The 20,148-nt window shown below is 54.1% G+C and overlaps 1 protein-coding gene and 1 long non-coding RNA gene across 2 annotated transcripts; one reads left to right on the top strand and one right to left on the bottom strand.

Moving 5' to 3' along the window:
- Nucleotides 1-1,055: 1,055 nt before the first annotated feature.
- Nucleotides 1,056-18,800, bottom strand: LOC310751772 (dnaJ homolog subfamily A member 1-like). The gene is made up of 8 exons (XM_083591417.1): nucleotides 18,692-18,800; nucleotides 10,462-10,678; nucleotides 10,171-10,354; nucleotides 7,101-7,205; nucleotides 6,358-6,585; nucleotides 4,370-4,600; nucleotides 3,091-3,191; nucleotides 1,056-2,664 (listed from the first exon to the last, which is right to left on the bottom strand). The coding sequence occupies exons 2-8, from the start codon at nucleotides 10,591-10,593 to the stop codon at nucleotides 2,449-2,451; spliced, it is 1,197 nt and encodes a 398-aa protein (XP_083447543.1). The 5' UTR covers nucleotides 10,594-10,678; nucleotides 18,692-18,800; the 3' UTR covers nucleotides 1,056-2,448.
- LOC310752033 lies at nucleotides 8,675-10,088 on the top strand. The gene is made up of 2 exons (XR_014542809.1): nucleotides 8,675-9,713; nucleotides 9,942-10,088. It is a non-coding gene; the product is annotated as an uncharacterized lncRNA (long non-coding RNA).
- Nucleotides 18,801-20,148: the final 1,348 nt, after the last annotated feature.

Raw genomic sequence — 20,148 nt, 5'->3', positions numbered from 1 at the left:
GGGAGCACAGCTCCTGCTCTCAGAAAACCCTCCCTGGGGTTCAGTCAGAACAGCCTTTCTGGTCAATGGAACCCATTGGTTGCCATCATCTCCTCTGGGGTAGCAGAAAAGCCGCCTCCATCTTCCCTGGAGCAGAAGCCAAGCCAGACTATTCCTGGCCCAGCAGCCTCTTCCTTCCCAAAGCACCTGCAAGCGAACCAGGATCTTTGCTGAGCCAACACTGTCCTCTGGAGGCCACGGCTGGCACTGCAGGGCCATCACAGGCAGGCAGGTGTGGGTCGCTGGGCTTCTCTGGGGTCCCCTCTCCCCCCTGGGAATACCTAGCTGCCTTTGGGCTTCCCACTTTTTCTGAGCAGGACTCAAGGCAGGAGTGTGGCTCCATTTTCCGAGGCTGGCCTGTATCCCCAGAGATGTCTGGTTCCTTGCTCTTTGAGGCCTCTCTCTGCTCCCTAGAAGTCCTACGGCACTTGAGACCTCACTGCTATTGCATGGGGCAAGCCCCCACCCCAAGGATTAGGGGGCCAGGCAAGCCATGCCTCTGGCCATATTGCTTCTCCTGGCATCTGCTGCCACACAGCTTTTCCCTGGGAAAGGGAGCATAAGAATGTGAGAGCCCTCCTGGATCTAGTCCAGCACCCTCAAACTCTGCAAGCAGGACCCGTGCATGAGATCCCTCTGCCCTCCTGTGGTTTCCATAAACTGGAGTTCTTGAGAAGCATCGCTGCCTCCAGCTCTGACAGCAGAGCACAGCCAGGAGCCCTTTCTCAATTAACGTGCTTAAAAATAAGACCGAAAGTGAGCGGTGGGAGGTCCGAGAGTTAGGAGAACCAAGGTGGGGGAGAAGAATCACAGAATTGTAGAGTTGGAGGGAACCCCAAGGGTCATCCAGTCCAACCCTCTTCAATGCAGGCAGAGGGAGAACATAAAGCTTTTCATCCCCTGCTGACGAAAACTGTCCCTTCGGAGCTGCCCTGTCCCAGTTTTTTGGGGGTGGGATCCCCCTGCCCGGCTGGGCCAAACCAGGCTTTCTGAAACTCCTCTCACCACACTGTGAATATCCATCTTGCCTCTTTATTCTACGACAGGACACAGAAAGAAAGACTGAGATATAGACCTAACTTGTTTTCAGGTAGTTCCGATTTCCTGATGAGCTGCTTGCCTACGGATTTAGACCCTCAGTACCCAACCTACGCTCTATCGTTCACCATTCAGCGAGATATTCCAGAAGCCCTGCATGATCCCCACCCCCCTGCCCCCAGCCTCTTCCAATCATGGGGGCACAGACCCCCAAATCCGCCTTTCCCCTCACATACATACAGCCTAATCCTTCTGCAGAGACTTCCCATGAGCCTTTTCTCCCCAGCCTCAGTTACCCGCCTGTAAAATGGAGTCTCTTGCCTCTCAGGATGAGCTGCCATCGTGAGACCTTTCAGGTGCTTGAAATTACACACACGTTATTCGGAGTAAGGAAACCCACAAAATTATCCCACGGGGAATAGTCGTTTCTCCCCAAAAGGGGGGTCCGCTCCAGCCAGTCCAGGAGCCGGAGTGGGGGGCAAGGGTTGGGGGCTGGAGCAGCCTCAGTAAGGAGTCCCAGCCCAGGGGGGATGTGGGGTTCGGCCACTGCCAAACTGACCCTCACCTGCTTCCGTTTGGTGACTGGGCAGGGAGGTGCCAACCCTCTGCAGGACGGCATGACTGTTTGGAGGGCCCAGAAGTGGCCAGAGTGGGACCCCGCCACCTCCAAGGAAGCCCAGCCCTGCGATGAAAACGGAGCGCCAAACCCCCAGAGAAGGGTGCAAATGGTGTCTCCCAACAGGTTCAGAAAGCAAAGGAGACTGGGCACAGTTTGCCCCCAACCTCTTCCCAGAGCCACCCACAAGGCCTGCTGCCCCCCCCCACTGCAGACGCCCCTCACCAAAAGAAACCTGCCAAGGAGGCAAACAGATGCAGAGTCAGGCGTGACGGCAGCCCACCCTTCCCTCTGGGATTCTGAATTCCAGGTGCCCTGGAAGGGAGGGAGTTATGTGGCTGCACCAACCGGGGGAAAACAGCAGATATTTCTGGCCTCCTAGCCCAGCATCCCAGGAAAGACCCCCACCCCCAGGCTACTCTACCACCCCACACCCCCTAGGGGCTCCTGGAGAGCTCTGGGGGTCACCAACCGCTTTGAAAAACTGTCCAGAGTTTGCCCCTTCCGGAACGGGGGAAACAAGGCAACGGGGTCAGGAATGATGGCGAAGTCCATGGCGCCGGAGGCCAGGGAGGGGCCCTTTGCCAGGAGGGGTCCCGAGGCCCCCCCTCAACTCAGGCTGAAGGCACATCCAGCAGGGAAAGGGAGGGGCAGGAGTGGGGCTGGCCTGTCCCTGGCTGGCAGGCGCTGTGACGGGGGCTCCTCCAGGCCTCTCGCCAGCCCCCCCAAGGCCCCGCGGGGCTCAGTCTGCGGCGCTACGACGTGTGGCACTGGACGTTGTGGCGCATGGGGTCCTCAAAGTCGTCCTCGTGGTGGAAACCCCTCTCCTGGAAGTGGGGCTGCGTGAAGAGCTCCCGCAGCTCCACCTCCTCGGTGTCTTCTGTGGCCATCACCTCTTCGCGGGGAGGGAAGAAGGACTGCAGCTGGCGCAGCTGGTGAGGGGGCAGCCAGCCGGGGTCCGGGAACTTCACCTGGGCAAGAGAGGGGGGAATCAGGGAACGGTAGAGCTGGAAGGGACCCCAAGGGGTGCAGGAATCTCAGCCAAGGCATCCCGGACAGACCTCTGCTTAAAAATCTCCAACGAAAGAGGGCCCACCTCCTTTCCAGGGAATCCGCCTCCCCAGTCTTTCCCTCTGAAAGCTCTTCCTTAGAGGATATGGAACGATAAGCTGGGAAGAGCATGAGACTCTTAATCTGAAGGTTGTGGGTTTGAGCCCCACGTTGGGCACAAGATCCCTGCGTTGCAAAGGGACTGGAATAGATCCACCCCAACTACAATTCTATTAAGAATGGTGGATGACTGGTTTGCAGCAAGTCCCCCCTCCCAGCTCCCTGTCCCTCTCGCTCTGGATTAAGCCTGAATGCCCCCCTGCCCCCCCCCCCGGCGTCCCCAGTACCTGGAACTGAATGATCAGCTTCCCCCTCTGCGTTGGATTTCGGTAGATGGGCATCCCTTCGTTGGGGATGCACTTGGCCTCCCCAGGCTTGATGATGGTCCCTGAGGGGCACAGAGAGGGCAGAGTTGGGGAAGGGGGCAGGAAAGGGCCTCCAAAATGACCAAGGGGGTGGAGAGGCTCCCCCAAGCAGAAAGTCTGCTGCTGCCCCTGGGGGTTCTTCATTCAAAGGAAAGGCGAAGAAGAGGGGGCAGGAGGGAAATACACATTTGTGGACAGAAGTAAAGGTTTCCTCCCTCTTCCTCCATCTCTCATGACACTGGAAGTGGTGGCATCCATTGAAGGTGGACATTGGGGATTAGCACAGAATCCCTTGATGCCACAACCACAGGCAGAAGTGTTTTCAGTGACGTTCACCATCAATTGTCTGTCGAGAGAGGGAGCTTTAACTGTGAGAGCAGCAGGTGTTGTGTTATGCTGCTCTGTGCCTCAGAATCAGTCTGTAAATATTAGCCACATTCACACACACACACAATTCATGTAAATATGTTTCAGCATACCAAGTAAAAGTCATGTTATTTTAAAACTCTATCTTGCGCAGTCTTTTCTAGGAGAGAAAAAGAGAACTATTAAAAAGGGCCAAACGACCCGGGGCAACTTTGGCACTACTCTGACAAGTATAATTACTACACTTCATGTGACTCTGGAACTCCCTGCCACAGGAGGCAGCAACGGCCACCAACCTGGATGGCTTTAAAAGAGGATGGGACAAATTCACAGAGAAGGAGAGGGCCCTGATGGCTCCTAGCCAGGAGTCAGAGGCAGCTGTGCTTCTGGAAAGCCGTTGCTAGAAATGGCAGGAGGGGAGAGAGAGACCTTGTGCTCAGGTCCTGCTCCAGGGCTTTCCCATAATGGGCATCTGGTCAGCTACTGTGCAAACAGGATGCTGGACCAGGTGAGACCCAGCAGGCTGCTCCTCCTCCTCCTTTCTGATGTTCCCAGGCCTGGAGGAAGAGCCAGACACCAACTTCTCCACCTCTCAGAGCCTCACTTGGGCGCATGCAGAGGGCCAAGGCCAGGGCAGGAAAGTCCACAGACTTGGCAGGCAGATGCCAAACACCTCCCTCCTAAAGCCTGGCAGCCCCTTTGTGACTCAGAAGCCCCATCCCGGCATTTCAGGCCCTGCTTAAAGCAAAGGGCCATTTCTCCATTTCACTCGCATGGGCAAACGTGGCTCCTTCTCCCCCACAGGCCCAGATCCCCTCTCCCCGCCTGCGCTCACCTGGCCGCGAGGAGACCAGCAGCTTCCTGTTGTCCAGGGTGTGGATGATCTGCCGGCAGCCGCACAGGGCGTCCACCAGGCTCACCTCCCTCTTGATGATGAGGTCGCTGCCCTGGCGCTGGAAGATGGGGTGCATCTTCTGGTCCAGGACGATGACCACGTCGCCAGGCTCAAAGCCGGGCATCTGGTCGCCTTCCTGGTGGAAAGTGATCTTCTGCCGGTCGGCCATCCCTGCAGGAGGGAGGAGAGAGCTGCAGGGATGCCGGAAAACCTCCACCACCACCGCTGACCCGGCTGCCTTCTATCTCTCAGTCTCCTTCTGTGCTGGCTTGCTGGGCTCTTGGCATTGTTACAAAACAGACACTTAAAACAATTAGGACATTTTACCTGCTTTTACACTGTACTGTGAACTTGGTGCAGAATTCGGTGGCCAAGTTGCTCACAGAGGCAAGGTGGTTTGAGCATATAATGCCAATCCTGGCCCGGCTGCACTAGCTGCTAATTAGTTTCCAGGCCCAATTCAAAGTGCTGGTTTTGATGTCTAAAGCCTTAAATGGCTCAGGACTGCAATACCTCAGGGATTGTCTCTTCCCATAGGAAACAGCCTGGACCCTGCAATTGTTATCTGAGGCCCTTCTCTGTGTGCCTCCTCCATGAGAAGTCTGGAGGGCAGCAAAACAAGAACGGGGCCTTTTCTGCAGTGGCTCCCCATTTGTGGGATGCTCTCCCCAGGGAGGCTCCCCTGGCGACTTCCTTATAAACCTTTAGGCCCCAAGTGAAAAAGTTCCTCTTCAACCAGGTCTTCAGCTGATTAAACCCTATATGGCCTTTTGAAAGTGCTGGTAGGAAGATATTCTTTAATTTTTATGTTATGCATTTTGTGTTTCTATGATGTAAACCACCCTATGATCTCTGGGTGAAGGTATGCCAGACCTATTAAAAAGATCAATAAATAATTGGGGCTTGGGTTTGCGTTTTATCAAGGCCGGGAGCCTTGATAAATTGAGATGTGCATGGCATCTTCCCATAAATGAAAAGACAACTGCAGCTTCCCCGCTCAAGTGTGCTTTTGAGGCCGCTCTCTGAACAGCATTTCAGGGCTGGGTGACAAGTCAGTCTTCCATTTCTCAGAGATGGTTTCATGCCAGGCGTGGGTGTGACCAGATGGAGACTTCATCCCAGGCAGAGGCAACCAGGCTTCTGCAGGCCTTGGGAGGGACTGATTCAGCCGGCCACCCGCCCCCACCGGGGAGCCAAGCCTACACAAAAATCCAGCCAAATCTCTGTCCTTCCATGAGCTCTTAGGTTCTTCCCCCCCACCCCCTAATTCTGCCTGACAAAGAGTTCTGGAGAACAAAATTCAATTAAAACATCATTAAAAAAAAAACTTCAGAAGCTTGCTGCAGTTTTGTGACGTTTTGGTTGGTGAAGCCATTTTGAGAGAAGAAGTGGTGGCCCAGTGACTAGAGGTCAGACCAGGACCTGGGAGAGATCAGGGTTCGAATCCTGACCTGGCCACAAAGCTTCCACGGGCTGCCTTTGGGCCAGTCACCTGCTCCCAGCCTAGCCTGCCTTGCAGGGCTGTTGTGGGGGTTAACTGAGGAGAGGGAGACCTGTGTCTGCCACCTGGAGCTCCTTGGAGGAAAGGTGTGATAGAAACCCAACAAACAAAGTTTGGGAGGCCTCGCTTTTCTGATGGGCCAAATGTGGCTCCGTTTTCTGCTTAAAAAAAGGAAAGCGGTTTTTTCTTGTAACCAAATCTCTTTAGACCCTATTAATTCTGCTCCCTTTCCATCCTGGCAGACAATGCACAATCCCAAAAGGTGCAGGCCAGCTTCTCACTTCCTGGCATCAAGAGAGATACAACAAACCCCAAGGAACAAGCTGACCCCCCCATTTGCCCCTCGGTGCCACTGCTGGGCGGACAGGCTCTCTCCCTGCCTTGCTCCTGCCAGCCCTGTGGAGAAGACCTTGCGGGGCTCACTCACCTTTGTCCAGGTGGACGTTGAGGATCTTCTTTTCTCGGATGACCTTCCTGCCGTTGCAGGCCAGGCAGCGGTCCAGCGCCCTCAGCCACTCCCCCTGGCCCTTGCACTGCGAGCACATCGTCTGGATGTGGTGGACCATGTTGGGCCCCAGCTGGTGGACGATGACCTCCACGCCAGAGCCATGGCACTTGGGGCACCGCGTGTCCAGCCCTTCCCTGCTTCCACGGCCTGGGAAGGAAAGGGAAACGGCTTGGCGTGGGAGGAAACCGTCCCTGATCTGACAGTCTCAAGAAGGAGAGCCCCGCAGCTGGATCAGGCCCAAGGGGGCCCTTCTAGTCCAGCCTCCTCTTCTCAGCAGCCAAATGGCCCTAAGAAGCTAGGAATCCAGATAGACTGCCTCTGGACCTGGAGGCTCTACAAAACTCTAAGAGCCTGGCTGCCGGATGAAGCCAAGGGGGACCCAATTAAGCCAACATCCCGTCCCCACCAGGTGCCCTAATGGGAAACTTCTAAGCAGGACCCGAGCACAAGAACACCTCTCCCTTCCTGCAGTTCCCAGCCGCTGGGATTCAGAATCATTGCTGCCTCTGACTAGTAGCCCTTGAAGCCCTCCTCTTCTATGAATGTGTCTTCTAATCCTCTTTTAAAGCCCTCCACATTGACGATCCTCACCGCCCCCTCAAGAGGGAGTTCCATCACCCAAAGGAGCCCCCGCCACACACTCCTGCCCCCTCCTCGCTCACCGTTGCAGCTCTTGCAGATGACGGACTTCTGCAGGGAGAGTTTCCGCGTGGCGCCATTGTACAGGTCCTCCAAGGTCACCGACAGCTGGTGGACGGCCGTCTTCCCTGAAACAAGGAGGCCAAAGCATCAGAAACCTCTTGCTGTTCACCAAGGAGCTACCGTTTGTTCATTTGGGGCCTTTTGCGTCCTGCTCTTCATCCCCAAAGGCTCCCAGAGTGGCTGACATACGATCAAAGCAAGACCATTCCTCCTTGCAGGCTTACAGTCTTGTTTGGAAAGAAAACCCACCACGACACGCAAGGGAAAAGGGACAGAGAGGGAGGAGGAAAACTCAAAACTCAGGCACCAATTTCTAAACAGTTGTTCCTAGAATGAAAGTTGAGTTAATTTTATTCTGTTTCAGTATTTTAACTTTTGTCTGTTTTAAAGTAGGGTGGTCGTTTTTTTCTTGATTTTACTGTTTTAAGTCACTTAACAATCAAAGGCTTTTAACAATCAAATGGTGTGTAAATTTTATGAAATAAAGTAAATAAACTTAAGAATCACTGACAGGTGGCCACCTAACCTCTGCTTTAAAACCTGCAAGGTAGTCCACCACCTTCTGAGAAAACCCTTTCTACTGTGGAACAGCTTGCACTCTCACAAAGTTCTTCCTGGTGATTAGGCAGAATCTCTTTGCTTGTCATTTGAATCCACTGCTTTGGGTCCCACCCTCCAGGGAATTTCCACCAGGACTGATTGATTCATTTATTGGCATGTTTGTCCCACTTTTTGCTCCCAGGAGCTCCAGGTGGCTTGTATACTTCTATTGTAATGATCCGTATGTTTTAACAGATCAGGTATTTTATTTATATGTCTAAATGTTTAATTGGTTTTTTTTAATTATTGCTTCCCACCCCTCAATGCTTTTAGCTGTTCCTATTTTAGCTGCAAGCAGCCTTGAGTCACCCTCAGTGGGATATAAATAAATATTATAACAGTATGGCTCTGCCCCATCTCATTTAATCCCCACAGCAACAACCCTGTGAGGGAGGCCAGGGCTGAGACTATCCCAAGGTCACACCCAGTGAGCCCTTCATGGGGAGGATTTGAGCCCAGGTCCCCCAGGCCCAAGGCTGACACTCTCAGGAAGTCTGGCTCTCACAGAGGGGCCTGTATGGATCAGCAGAGGGGCCTATGCACTATCACCCCCTCTTTGCCCATCCAACGCCCCCACCTGTAGGCTGCTGAGAAGTCCCCGGGGCCACATGGCAGCCGTCCTGAAGCTGCAAAGCTCCCTGACGGCAGGAAGGCAGCGTTTCTGAGAGGGTTACTCAGGGCAATTAGGCAGCCGGCAAAGCCTTCTCAGAGATCTAAAGGGAAGAGGATGCAATTACTGGGAGCTTGGATGGGGGGGGGGGAGAGGAGGAGAGTCACACCCTTCACCCTGGAAGGAAGAGGAGGACCAGAAGGACAGCCTCGGCCAGTCTAAAGGGGGCACCAGCACAGCCCCCCACCCTCCGGGTTACATCCAGCCACCAAGGCCTACTCAGAGGAGACCCACTGACATCAAGGGACTGGTGTTTATCCTCCGCAGAGAAGCGAAACTGGCTCCCTCTTTGTCATCCTGCCGCCAGAGGCTGAGACCTTCCTGTCCAGACAGGCCTTTGGGGCAGGCGATGCAGATCCGCTGGGCAAATCGCTGCACCTTAATGACGGGTTCTGTCTGTGTTCTAACTATTGCTTGCCTTTATTACTCTGTATTCTAGAATGATGTTGTTAAATGTCAGAAGCCGCCTTGAATCCCAGGCAGAATAGGAATACATTTAGTGATAATATAAAGGCGTTCCTAAACGTCTTTTCAGATCTTTCAGAGCCTCTCTCCAGCAGCATACGCCACGTGGGTATTTAGTTGTGATCATAGCTGTCAACTTTCCCCTTTTCTTGCGAGGAATCCTATTTGGAATAAGGGAATTTCCCTTAAAAAAAGAGAAACGTTGACGGCTATGGTTGTGATTCCTGCACTGCAAGGGGTTGGGCTGGGTGGCCTGATTCTACGCACCATGCAAAAACATCCATCCATTACAGCAACAATTCAATCTGAAACAAGCACAGCAACACATCCCTCCTTGCTCTGTGATGGCAGGGGTCCAACTCAGTTGCACCCTTGGAATCAATGGGCCTCAGTGAGCCTATCCGTGTCAATGGACCTCAGGAAGGCCAGAGCAGATCATCAGCTCTCAGGGATTTGTTTTGGCCAGGGATGGGGGATCTGCGGAACTCCAAGACGTTATTGGAGTCCAACTGCCACCAGCCCAAGCAGCTAGCGGGGCCCACGGGCAGGCACTGCATCTATTTCACAAAATTTGCACACAAAGAAAAGCCTCAGGAGGTTTACAAAGAAAGGAATAAAATTTATCAGCAAAAACAACCATTTGAAACATTTAAAATTAGGAATAAACTAAAAACAAGCATACACCAACGTTCTACATGTCTGGATACAGGTTTGTCTAAACAAATGTGGTTTTTTGGCAGGTGCCATAAAAAACGCAGCAATGGTGCCTGCCTGACGTCAACAGGCAGGGAGTTCCACAGAGCAGGAGCTGCCACACTAAAATATCGATGTGGAACAGGTCAGTGGTGAAGGGGTGCGAAGCGTGCCTTTGGGGATCCCCACGCCTGGCTTAGAAGGATTCCCCTCCCTCCGAACTACTAAGCAGCCGAGTTTCAGGGTGCTGCTGCCATCCCTCAGTGGGGGCCCCGTCCCCACACGCCACTTCTCCCTTATGGCCCGTGAACCACAAACCGCCTTCCCAAAGGGCAGGTGGCCACAAGATTCATTTCTGTTTCTCCATTTTCAGGATTCATTCTATACAACCGTCTCAAAACCCTTAAAAATAGCAAATAAATTTAGAACTCAAAGAAGGTGTCTGGGTGAGAACTTCCTGAGCAGGAAAGTGGAAGGTTCAGTAAACAAATGGCAATGGAGCCTGACTTTGCTCCTCTAAGTACAGCCTTCTCAGCAAGAGCCTGTCTCCCAGAGGAAGCAAAGCCCCCCCCGCCAGGCCAGCCCCCCCTTGCCCCCAGTACCTCTCCTCTCCACGCGGGGACCGTGGGTGCGGGGCCCGCCTCCGAAAAACAGGTCAAAGATGTCCATGGGGGGCCCAAAGCCGCCCCTGCCGCCTTCCTTCATGGCCCGCTCCCCCCCGCGGTCGTACATCGACCTCTTGTGGGGGTCCGACAGCACCTCGTAGGCCTGGGAAATCTGCTTGAACTGGGGAGGGAGAGATGGTGTCGAGTCAGAGGACGGGAGAGCCGGAAGGGACCCCCAAGGGTCATGTAGTCCAGCCCGCCCAGCCCAGCCCAGCCCCCGGCACCTACCCTGTCCCCCTCACTGGGGTTCTTGTCTGGGTGGTACCTCAGCGCCAGGCGCCGGTAAGCGCGCTTGATCTCCTCCATCGTGGCGCAGGGCTTGACCCCCAGCACATCGTAGTACCCGGTTTCCTTCACCATCTTCCTTGAGGCAGTTCAGCGGTCAGCGTCCGGCAGCGTCAAGTCCCCCTGGCTCACCCGTCCAAGCCCAGCGAGAGCCTTTGCCCTAGAGAGAGGACCTGGGGGGCATTCAGGAAAACAGAAGAAGCTCTTGTGAAAGGCCCAGGATGCTGGCTGCCAAAAGATCCAAGAGGGAAGAGGACAGTAAAAGGAGAAGCGGCCCCTTGAATGGCTGGGCTGGCTCCCAGAGAGTCTCGCTGGCCTTCTTCCCCCAAACAGACACCTGTCAGGCCTAGGTGGGGCTGCCAGTGCCCTGCTGCTGCGGCTTCCCAATTAAGAGTGCCTCCTCCTCCTCTCGCTCTTCCCTGTGCGGACGGACCGGTTGGAGGAAGCAGGAGGGCGTGGCGGGGCTGAGTGCGTCAGATCCCAAAGGTGCTGATTACCTGGCCCGCCTCACAGGGCGAGCGTGAATGCCTCCTGAGCCCCGGAGGGTGTGGGACGGGAGCTGCAGCAGCAGCACCAAAAACAAAGCCCAGACCAAGCAAGATTCCCCTGCCCTACTTTCCTCTCCGTCCGCTGCGCAACCCAGCGCACCAAGCCCTCCTTTAAGGCCTTAATTGCCACTTGCTAACGAAGCAGCCTGGCCCCGCCCGCCCGTGGCACACTTTGGCCAGGGCCGCCTGTCACTCTCTTCCCCTGGAAATAAAGTAAGGTTCTAGTCCTCATCTGGGAACAAGGGCATCCTCCTCAGACCGACTGGTCCATCTAGGAACAGAGGATGCTACCTGCGACTGAATCAGACCACTGGCCCATCCACTCAGCAGGGTGGATATGATTTAAATCAAATCAATTTAAATCACGATGGGCCTGCCCCAAAGGGCCACGCTCCAGCCCTTGGAAGCACACACAGGCAGAGGACTGCAGTTCATGTGGGCTGCCGGAGGGCCAAGGGGCTGCCCCCTCTTCTCTGCCCAAAGCTCCTCCAAACAGCTGGAGGAGGGTCTCTGGGTGCCCTGCTTCCCTCAGCTCTTTTGGCAGCGCTGAGTCAGCAGAAAAGCTCCCTTGTGAAGGCCTTGCCCAAGAGGAGCCAAGCGGCCACAGGCTGCAAGAGGAGAAGCGCCTCATTCTGCAAAGCCCTCTGGCAAACTTGGGTGCCGCCCCCTCCAGGGGCTGCTGGACCCCCAACTCCCAGCAGCCAGGCTCAGCCGTGACAGTGTCGTCCCCACAAGTCCTGGAGGGCCACAGATGCTGTCCAGCCCTGATGGAAGCATAGAGCTGTAGAGCTGGGAGGCATCCAAGGGTCATCTAGTCCAACCCCCGCTGCACTGCAGGAACCACAGCTAAAGGATCCCTGATTAATCTCAATTTAAAAAGCCTCCAAAAGAGGAGAGTAGGCTGTTCCACTGTTGAAGGAATGCTAAACGTCAACTCAGCTGACAGAAGAAGGGGCTGGATATCATCCAACAGGGAGGTTACCCAGTCAAAGCACTGGTCCATTCAGCTGAGTAATGTCCGCCCTGGCTGGCAGCAGCTCTCCAGGGCTTCAGGCTCAGGGGCTACTAGCCACAATGGCTATGGTCTGCCTCATTGTCGGAGGCAGCAAGGCTTCTGAGCACCAGTTGCTGGAAACCACAACCGGGGAGAGGGATCTTGTTCTCGAATCCTGCTTGTGGAACTGCTCAGCCACTGTGAGAACAGGATGCTGGAATAGATGGGAGGTGGCCTGATCCAGGAGGCTCTTCTTGGGTTCCTAGGGTGCTCAGGAAGACGGAAGCGGTTTTTGTGCCAAGCAACAGGGGCTGCTCAGTATGGCCCTGCCGGAGGGCAGAAAACTGGGCAAGTCACTTGGGGCCCCGCTGTAAGTCGGGGGGCCCTCTTGGCCATTCGGTCAGCTGCAGAAGTGGAGGGAATGATGGTCGGGGGCCTTCTCTGTCGCTGCCCCTAAGCGGTGACCCTCTCACCCCACAGAGATGCGTCTGGCACCACCCTGAGTCAGGTCCCGCCATGGGTGGCCGACACACCTGTGCACCCGGCCCTGGGACAGCACTTCTGTGTGGGGCTCAGCCCTCCTGCTTTGTTGTTTTTGCTCAGAGTCCTTGCATTTCTTTCCACAAACTGCCCTACCTCTCTTGTTTTTAGCGGAATGATTATGTCACTGCAACCCGTCCTGGGACCTTACAGTGAAGGGCGGGTAAGAAATCTCTTAAATAAATACGTGAACAGGGCTGCAAGCCCATTCACTTATCCTGGCCTGCCTGGGTGAGGTTTGGGGAAGGAGCACCACAGCTCAATGGGCAGAGCAGGCATCCCTGAGTCAGGCTGGGAGCGCCCTGCTTCCGTAACTCTGGAGAGCCACTGCTGCTGCCGGCCAGTGTAAGATGATTCGGTCTAAGGGAACTTCCTGAGGTTCCAGGTGAGCAAATGCAGGGGTTGGACTAGATGCCCCATGGGACCCCTTCCAACGCTACAAGTCTATGATCCTATGAATGGGAGGGCTGCCAGGAGTCCACATGTAATGCTTAGCAAGAAAAGCCAAGCCGCATCCCAGACGGGGAGTCTCGGGGAGGGAGCCTGGGAAAAACTCTTCTTCCCAGGACGACTTCCCAGATTACCCTGAACAAGCAAGAAACCAAGAACTCAGAGAGCCACTTCTGAGGCGCACAGAGGCCACGCTGGGCCTTTGATCTCCCAGGCAAAGCTGGGTGTGCAGGGCTGCCCCACCTGGCTGGCCTGAGGCTCCTGCTCAGGGCCAGAAAAGCTCCTCCGTGGGCAAAAAACGCTGCCCCACACTGGAAGCAGCGCACAGGGGAGTCGGCAAGGAAAAGCTTTGGGACGGCAGATTTCAGGGTCTGATCCTGCCCCACAACAAAGCCAACGCACGACAGGGATTTGTTTGTTCCTTAAAGCTTTTCAACTTCAGCACTTTAAAGCCTTGTTCCCGAAAGCCTCTCAACCAAACGCAACACCCTGTCCGACTTCCACGCTCCACTCGTGAATGAGCTAAAACAAATCCGACAGGACAGACGACATGCTGTAAGTTTATAAGATTATGCACGGCATGAAGAAAGTAGAGAGAGAAAAGCAGGCAGAGGCAAACTCGGCCCTGTGCCTGGAGAAAAGGTTTTCTCCCTCTCATGACACCAGAACTGGTGGGCACCCAGTGAAGCTGAATGTTGGAGGATAAAGGACAGAGAAAAAGGAGCACAGAATTCAACTGTGGAACTCCCTCCTGCAGGGGGCAGCCAGGGCCACCAACCTGGAAAGTTGGAGGAGAGGGCTATGGAAGGCTGCTATTCCCCATGACCATGCTCTGCCTCCAGAGCGGAGAGGCAGCCATGCTCCTGAATCCCAGGTGCTGGGAGAGTTGCTCTTGCGCTTGGACCCTGCTTGCAGGTTTCCCATAAGGGGCACCTGGTCGGCCACCGTGAGAACAGGAGGCTGGACTAGAGGGGGCCCCCTTTGGCCTGATCCAGCAGCAGCCAGGCTCTTACATTCCAAGTGCAAAGGAATTCTCTACATGTTCAGCGCCTGGTTCAAAGCAGGCCTCAAAGGAAATGTGGGAAGAGCTCTCCTGGCCTTGACCAGAACAGCTTTGCACTCTCGGCCAAAAGAGGCCAGGCTGTCTCACTCTGGGGAAACCCAAGGACCGGGCAGGAGAGCGGGGCATCCGCTCCACATCTGAACTCCACCCACCCTCCAGTTGGAAGAAAAGGTCGCAGGCAGCCAGGCAGCTTCAGCTTCCAAACGGCATCTCCATGGAGGGCTGAATCCTGGTCTGAAACCCTGGAGAGCCGCTGCTGCCAGTCAGGGCAGGCAATCCTGAGCTAGATGGGCCAATGGCCTGGCTCAATATGAGGCCGCCTCCTGTGTCCCCATCCATCCAAGGACATACAAAGCTGCTCTTGGTATCGTCTACCCGGACTGGCAGCAGCTCTCCAGGGTTTCAGACTTGGGTTACGGTGGCCAGAACGGAATGTCGTGTGCCTTTTCCCCCCAAGGAAATTTACTGTTGTTGTTGTTATTTCTCTACCGCTTTATATTTTGAAGAACAGATCTCAAAGCGGTTTACAGCACATTAAAGCATCAAATAAAGCAATCCAGAATAAAGACAAATTCCACCTTCAAGGAAAGTATTTCAGATCCTTCTCTAAGTGACATTTTGCTTTCCCCAGCCGCCAGCCTGGCATCCAGAGATCTCCACGTGGTCACCATTGGACCTGTGACAAAATGCACCTGGATAGTTTTTAACACTGCACTCAGCTAGAGTCCTCCCTTTTAAAATAAAGCAAGATTCCAGTCCTCATGGTTCTGAATAAATGGTCGATTTAAAGAGGAAGGCACTGCCTCACGTTCAGCAGAGCAGGAGCCTCTCAGCGGCTGGGTGCAGAAACAGCTTTCTAGGGGCAGGTCTGTGGAGCTGCCACTTCCACTCCTCTCCTTCCCTCCTTGGCCTACCCCGGCCGGCATCCAGCCAAACAGGTTCTCTGGGCGCTTGCAGCTGCACCCGGGAAGAGCCCAGGCGCCACCACAGGCTCCCACAAGCGTGACCAGCACGGCACGCGGAGACTGTGGCTGCGGGGTGAGCGTCTGAGGTGCCAGCAGCTCCTCCCTGCATCCCTGGAACAAGCTCTCGGCACGGCTGCGCGATGGAGGCCCAGGTAGGGACGCCTGTGGTTGCTTTTCATTGCACAGCTGCTTGCTGGGTGGCCCCTTGCCAGATGATTCCTGCACTGGGTTGGACTAGATGGCTCTGAAGGTCCCTTCCGACTCTTCTACAATTCTAGGAAATGTGCCTTGGCTTGCCCTATTTTTTAAAGGAGCAGGGTGCAATAGATTTCCTCAGAACTTCGATCAGCTGCCGCAATCTGGTGCAGTCAGCTTCAGTTCTTGCTCAAGTCGAGACAGACTGAGCAAGCAGGAGAGCAAGACTCGCAGGACGATCCTCCCCCTCTAAGCCAGGCTGCATCCTGTTTGCTCAGTCAGCACCCTAAAGCAACAGGATCAGGGCCGGCAAGTGACACCTCAGCTGCACCCCAACAAATAAGGAAGCTGACTTATACTGAGTCAGACCGCTGGTTCACCCAGATCAGGACTGCCTACCCTAGCAACAGCAGTGGCTCTTTCCAAGGCTGCTTTCAGAGCCCCACCTGGAGACGCCAGCAGGAACTGAGCCCCAGGCTCTCAGATGCTCTGCCACAAAGCAGACAAGAGCACTCAAAGAGCCTGCTGGATCAGGCCAATGACCCATTTAGTTCAGCCTCCTGTTCTCACAGTGGCCAAATAATCCAAAGAATCTAGGAACCAAGATAGACTGCCTCTGGAACTGGAGGTTCCCTAAGGACATAAGGAGAGCCTGGCTGCTGGATCAGACCAAAGGGAGGGGGCTAACCAGAGTGGCCAACCAGATGCTTATTGTGGGAACCCCACAAGTAGGACCGCCCCCCACTCCTGCAGTTCCCAGCAGCTCTTATTCAGAAGGCAGACCATGGCCATCACTGCTAGTAGCCATAAATACCCGCTCTCATGAATTTGTATAATTCTCTTTCAAAGCCTTCCAAGTTGGTAGTCCTCACTGCCACCTGCAGGAGCCAGTTCCATAGTTTAACTACATGCTGTGTGAATAAGGGCTTCCTTTCATCTGTCCTGAATCTTCCAACATGCAGCTTCCTGGGATGTCCACCAGTTGTGTGGGAAACCGGCAAGCAGGATCCGAGCGCAAGAGCCCGCTTCCCTCCTGTGGTTTCCAGCAACTGGGATTCAGAAGCCGTGCTCCCATCTGACTTTGGATCTGGGGGTCAGTCTTTTTTGGCCTGCCATGGAGAGGGTCAAGGCTGAAAAGGAACCTGAATCTTCCTTGGAAAACTGGTGTAAAAAGAGTGACAGTGTGTTGTTGCAGGAATTTATGTATAGGTTGGGGGGGGGTTTGCCCCTCCAGCAGATATCATGCACATGCAGCCCACTACCAGAATCAGCACAATCACTTTTGTGACTTTTGTGGTTTGTCCCCACAAAACACTTCATCAGTTTCTTCCTGCCTATTCAAAGGGCCTCTGCTGCACGATACCAAATGTAACAATTCACTGATAAATCTACAGTGGTACCTCGGGTTAAGTACTTAATTCGTTCCGGAGGTCCATTCTTAACCTGAAACTGTTCTTAACCTGAAGCACCACTTTAGCTAATGGGGCCTCCTGCTGCTGCCACACCGCCAGAGCCCGATTTCTGTTCTTATCCTGAAGCAAAGTTCTTAACCTGAAGCACTATTTCTGGGTTAGCGGAGTCTGTAACCTGAAGTGTATGTAACCTGAAGCGTATGTAACCCGAGGTACCACTATATCTATGTACTGGCTCACTGGGAAAACTTCAGAAATTCATCTAGACATGTGAGCTCAGCTCCTCAGCAGCCCCTCTGCCTGAGTGATAATCCCTGGCATCCTGATACCTGAGTGCCAGACAGGTAAGGATGAAGACAAAAGGGTGTGATTAACGTGGCTGGGAAACAGGGAAATGTAAATATCTCTTTTGCTACACTTGATGGGTGTATGGTGGAGGGCAAGGGGAACCATGGGGCAGGGTCCAGGATGCTCAGATTACTGCCACCAGGCCTCCCCTTTCATGATGTAGCCATGATGTATGAGTGATGTAGTTTGGGGGGGGGTGTAACACGGGGATTAGCAGCTAATAAAAGTTTGGGTTCTCTTTTGTTTGGGGCTTCCATCTTGTTTCACCTTGTGGCAGGTGGGAGTCCTGTCGCAACAGTCTTCAGTAAAGACCAAGCCTACTGGCTGCTCTGGTATTCCTGGCTGGTGTCCTTGTTTTTTGTCCAAGGGAGCCCTCAGATTTCTCCGTTAACAGTGTTAAGCAACAGATTCACAGAATTGGAAGGGAAGCCAAGGGTCATCTAGTCCAAGCCCAAGAAAGATGCATGGAGGAACAACACAATTAAAGCAGAGGCAGGAAGTTGTACGCTGCCCACGGGCAGAGCCTATTTTGCTTCAGCTTTATCTGCAACAAGTCATTTTAAAAATATGCTGCTGAAAGATCATGGCTCATCGCCCTATACTGAGAATACTCCCCCAGGAAGGACCCAGGCTGCAGTCCTGTGCGCACTGAGCTGGGAGCAAGACCCCCTGAGGTCAGCTGGGCTCCCTTCCAGAGGCACGTGAGGAGGAGTCTGGGAGAGGAAAGGAAGACTCTTATCAGCCAGGGACAACAACAGGACGTCTTGTTTGCTTTCTCTGTGTGTGACCTTCTCTCTCCAACTAGGACTCGCTCAAAAGTAGCCAAAGCTGCAGCGGAAATCAAGGCAAGATTTTTGCAGCTCCAGCTTAAAGACTGAACAAAGTTTATTATGGCATTTACAGGAGATTTCCTGGGCCCTAGTTTCTCATCAGGCGATAAAGGAAGTTTATTCAACGCCTCTAATGAAGAAGGAAAAATCACACGAGTGTGGGAGCCTCCAAGGGGCCACCACCAGAAGAGCCTCGCCTGAGTTTCTGCCCCTAAATCCTCAACCTCCCCCAGTGAAATATTTAAAAGCGGCTTATACAGTAAGAAAATAAGAATTAAAAAGGCACAGCAAAATAAACTTCACAACGATTAAACAGCAAGAACACAATAACGAAAGCAATAAAAACCCATAGCTAAAAAAGAAAAAGAAAACAGAAACAAAAAAACCCTCTTTAAAAATACATTTTTAAAAATGCTAAATACATTCTTGTTTAGGTAAGTCCAACCAGATCCTTAGAATCTGTGTTAATATTTTGACTTTTCGTATGTTTTAAAGTACCATCGTATATTTTTCTTGATTTATTTACATTTCTGTAATCCGATTTGAGGGCTGTTGTTTTACACTCTAGCCGTGTGTACATTTTACGAAAGAAAGAAACACAATAAATAGAGAGAGGCGTCAATATAGCCAGCCAGGGCCTTAGAAGGGAGTTTTTCACAGCAGCGGCTGCTGGGTGAGCGCAAGAGGGGAACCCAGGCGTCCGAGGAGCGCCCCCCCCCCCACCAGAGGACCCAGGCGTCCGGGGAAGGAGGGGGCGTGGCGTGGGAGAAGAGGGAAAAGGACCCAGGCGTCCGAGGAGCTCCCCGCCCCCCCCCCCGGCTCACTCACCCTCCGACGCTCCGACCGCTTCCTTCCTCGAGAGGAACTCTCTGGAAGCGCCGCCCCGCCCCGCTCGGCGCCCATTGGCCGGCGGACGCAGCCAAGGCTCCGCCCTCCCGAGGAAGCCCCGCCCCTCCCCTGAGAAAGAGGCCGAGAAACTCGGCGGGCTTTTGTTGTTTTCCTTCACTCGCGCCCGGAGAGGCCACGCCTCCCAGCCCCGCGATTGGGCGGCGGGGAGAGCGGCCGGGCCTCCTCTGCGGCTCTGGATTGGCTGCGCTCCACGCTCGTCAGCCGCACGGCGGCCACTGAACGGGCGACCTTCGCTTCGAGCGAGAAGAGCGGGAACTCGTCGGCGGTTGGGCGTGCGGGGGAGGGGAGCGCCGAAACTCCCGCCCTTTTCTCCCGCGCACGCGCCTCAGCCTCAGGCCGGGCTGCCAGGGAGACTCGCGCCCGCCAATTCTGGCCCCCAGAACCCATATATACACGTATATTGTATTTATTATCATTATTATTATTGTGGTGAATATTTCCTTTTGGGAAGGGACCCCGGGGGTCATCCAGTCCAACCCCCTGCAGTGTCGGAATCTCAAGGAGTGCCTTCGTGGCATTTGATAATGCACGTCAAAGCAGAGAGAGCGGCCATCACGGCGGGGGGCCAGCAAAAAAATGAAATAAAAGAGGCGGCTTGAAGTCCGCAAGTCCTGGATGGGCCCCAAAGCCCAGCCCCGCAGCAGCAGCAGCAACCCTGGGAGGAGGCCGGGCCAAGGCCAGGCAAGCTCTGGACCCGCTTTCCCTCCCGAAAGTGGCCTCTGGGCTCCGTGGTGGGTCTCCTTTGGGGGGCTGCCCAGGGAAATGAGGGGCCGGCGGGGCTCCTCCGCCGGGGAAGGAAAACTCCCACCCTGAACCTCCCCTGCCTTGCAGCTCTGCTCTTTCGTGAGGAAGCCCTTGGGAGCAAACACTGAGGAGAAATCCAGGCCTGCCGGTGCTTTTTTTCTGGGTCTCCTTGAGAGTATACAGTACCGGCACCTTTTCCAGATGTTCAAAGTGTGGCACTTGCGGGAACAACTTCATGGTGAGTACCAGCCCCTTTTTTCTTAAAAAAAGTATGATTGTCTTCCATGAACACGGTTTGAACAGTGTGTCTGCAAGTGCCCACGGAGGCCAATTCTGGATCCACACAATGTCCTTCCACAGTGGGGACAGAGGTTTCTGATCAGGAGTTGATCATGGTGAGGGTTTGCCAGGTGTGCCTTCCTCTTAACATGTTTCTCCCTTTTCTTCCTGAGTTTGAGCATCTTCAGAGGAATGACACCTTTGGTAAAGGCTGTTTTCAGGGTGATCACAGGCCAAGGTTTCCCACTTGTCAATGTTTATACTCCTTTTTTTAGATTTGCCTTGAGAGAGTCTTTAAACCTCTTTTGTTGACCACCAGCATTATGCTTTCCATTTTTAAGTTTGGAATAGAG

The sequence above is a fragment of the Podarcis filfolensis genome (genome assembly GCF_964270895.1).
Source record: "Podarcis filfolensis genome assembly, chromosome: 16".
Taxonomy (NCBI): Eukaryota; Metazoa; Chordata; class Lepidosauria; order Squamata; family Lacertidae; genus Podarcis; species Podarcis filfolensis.
This window is presented reverse-complemented; position numbering and strand designations above follow the sequence as displayed.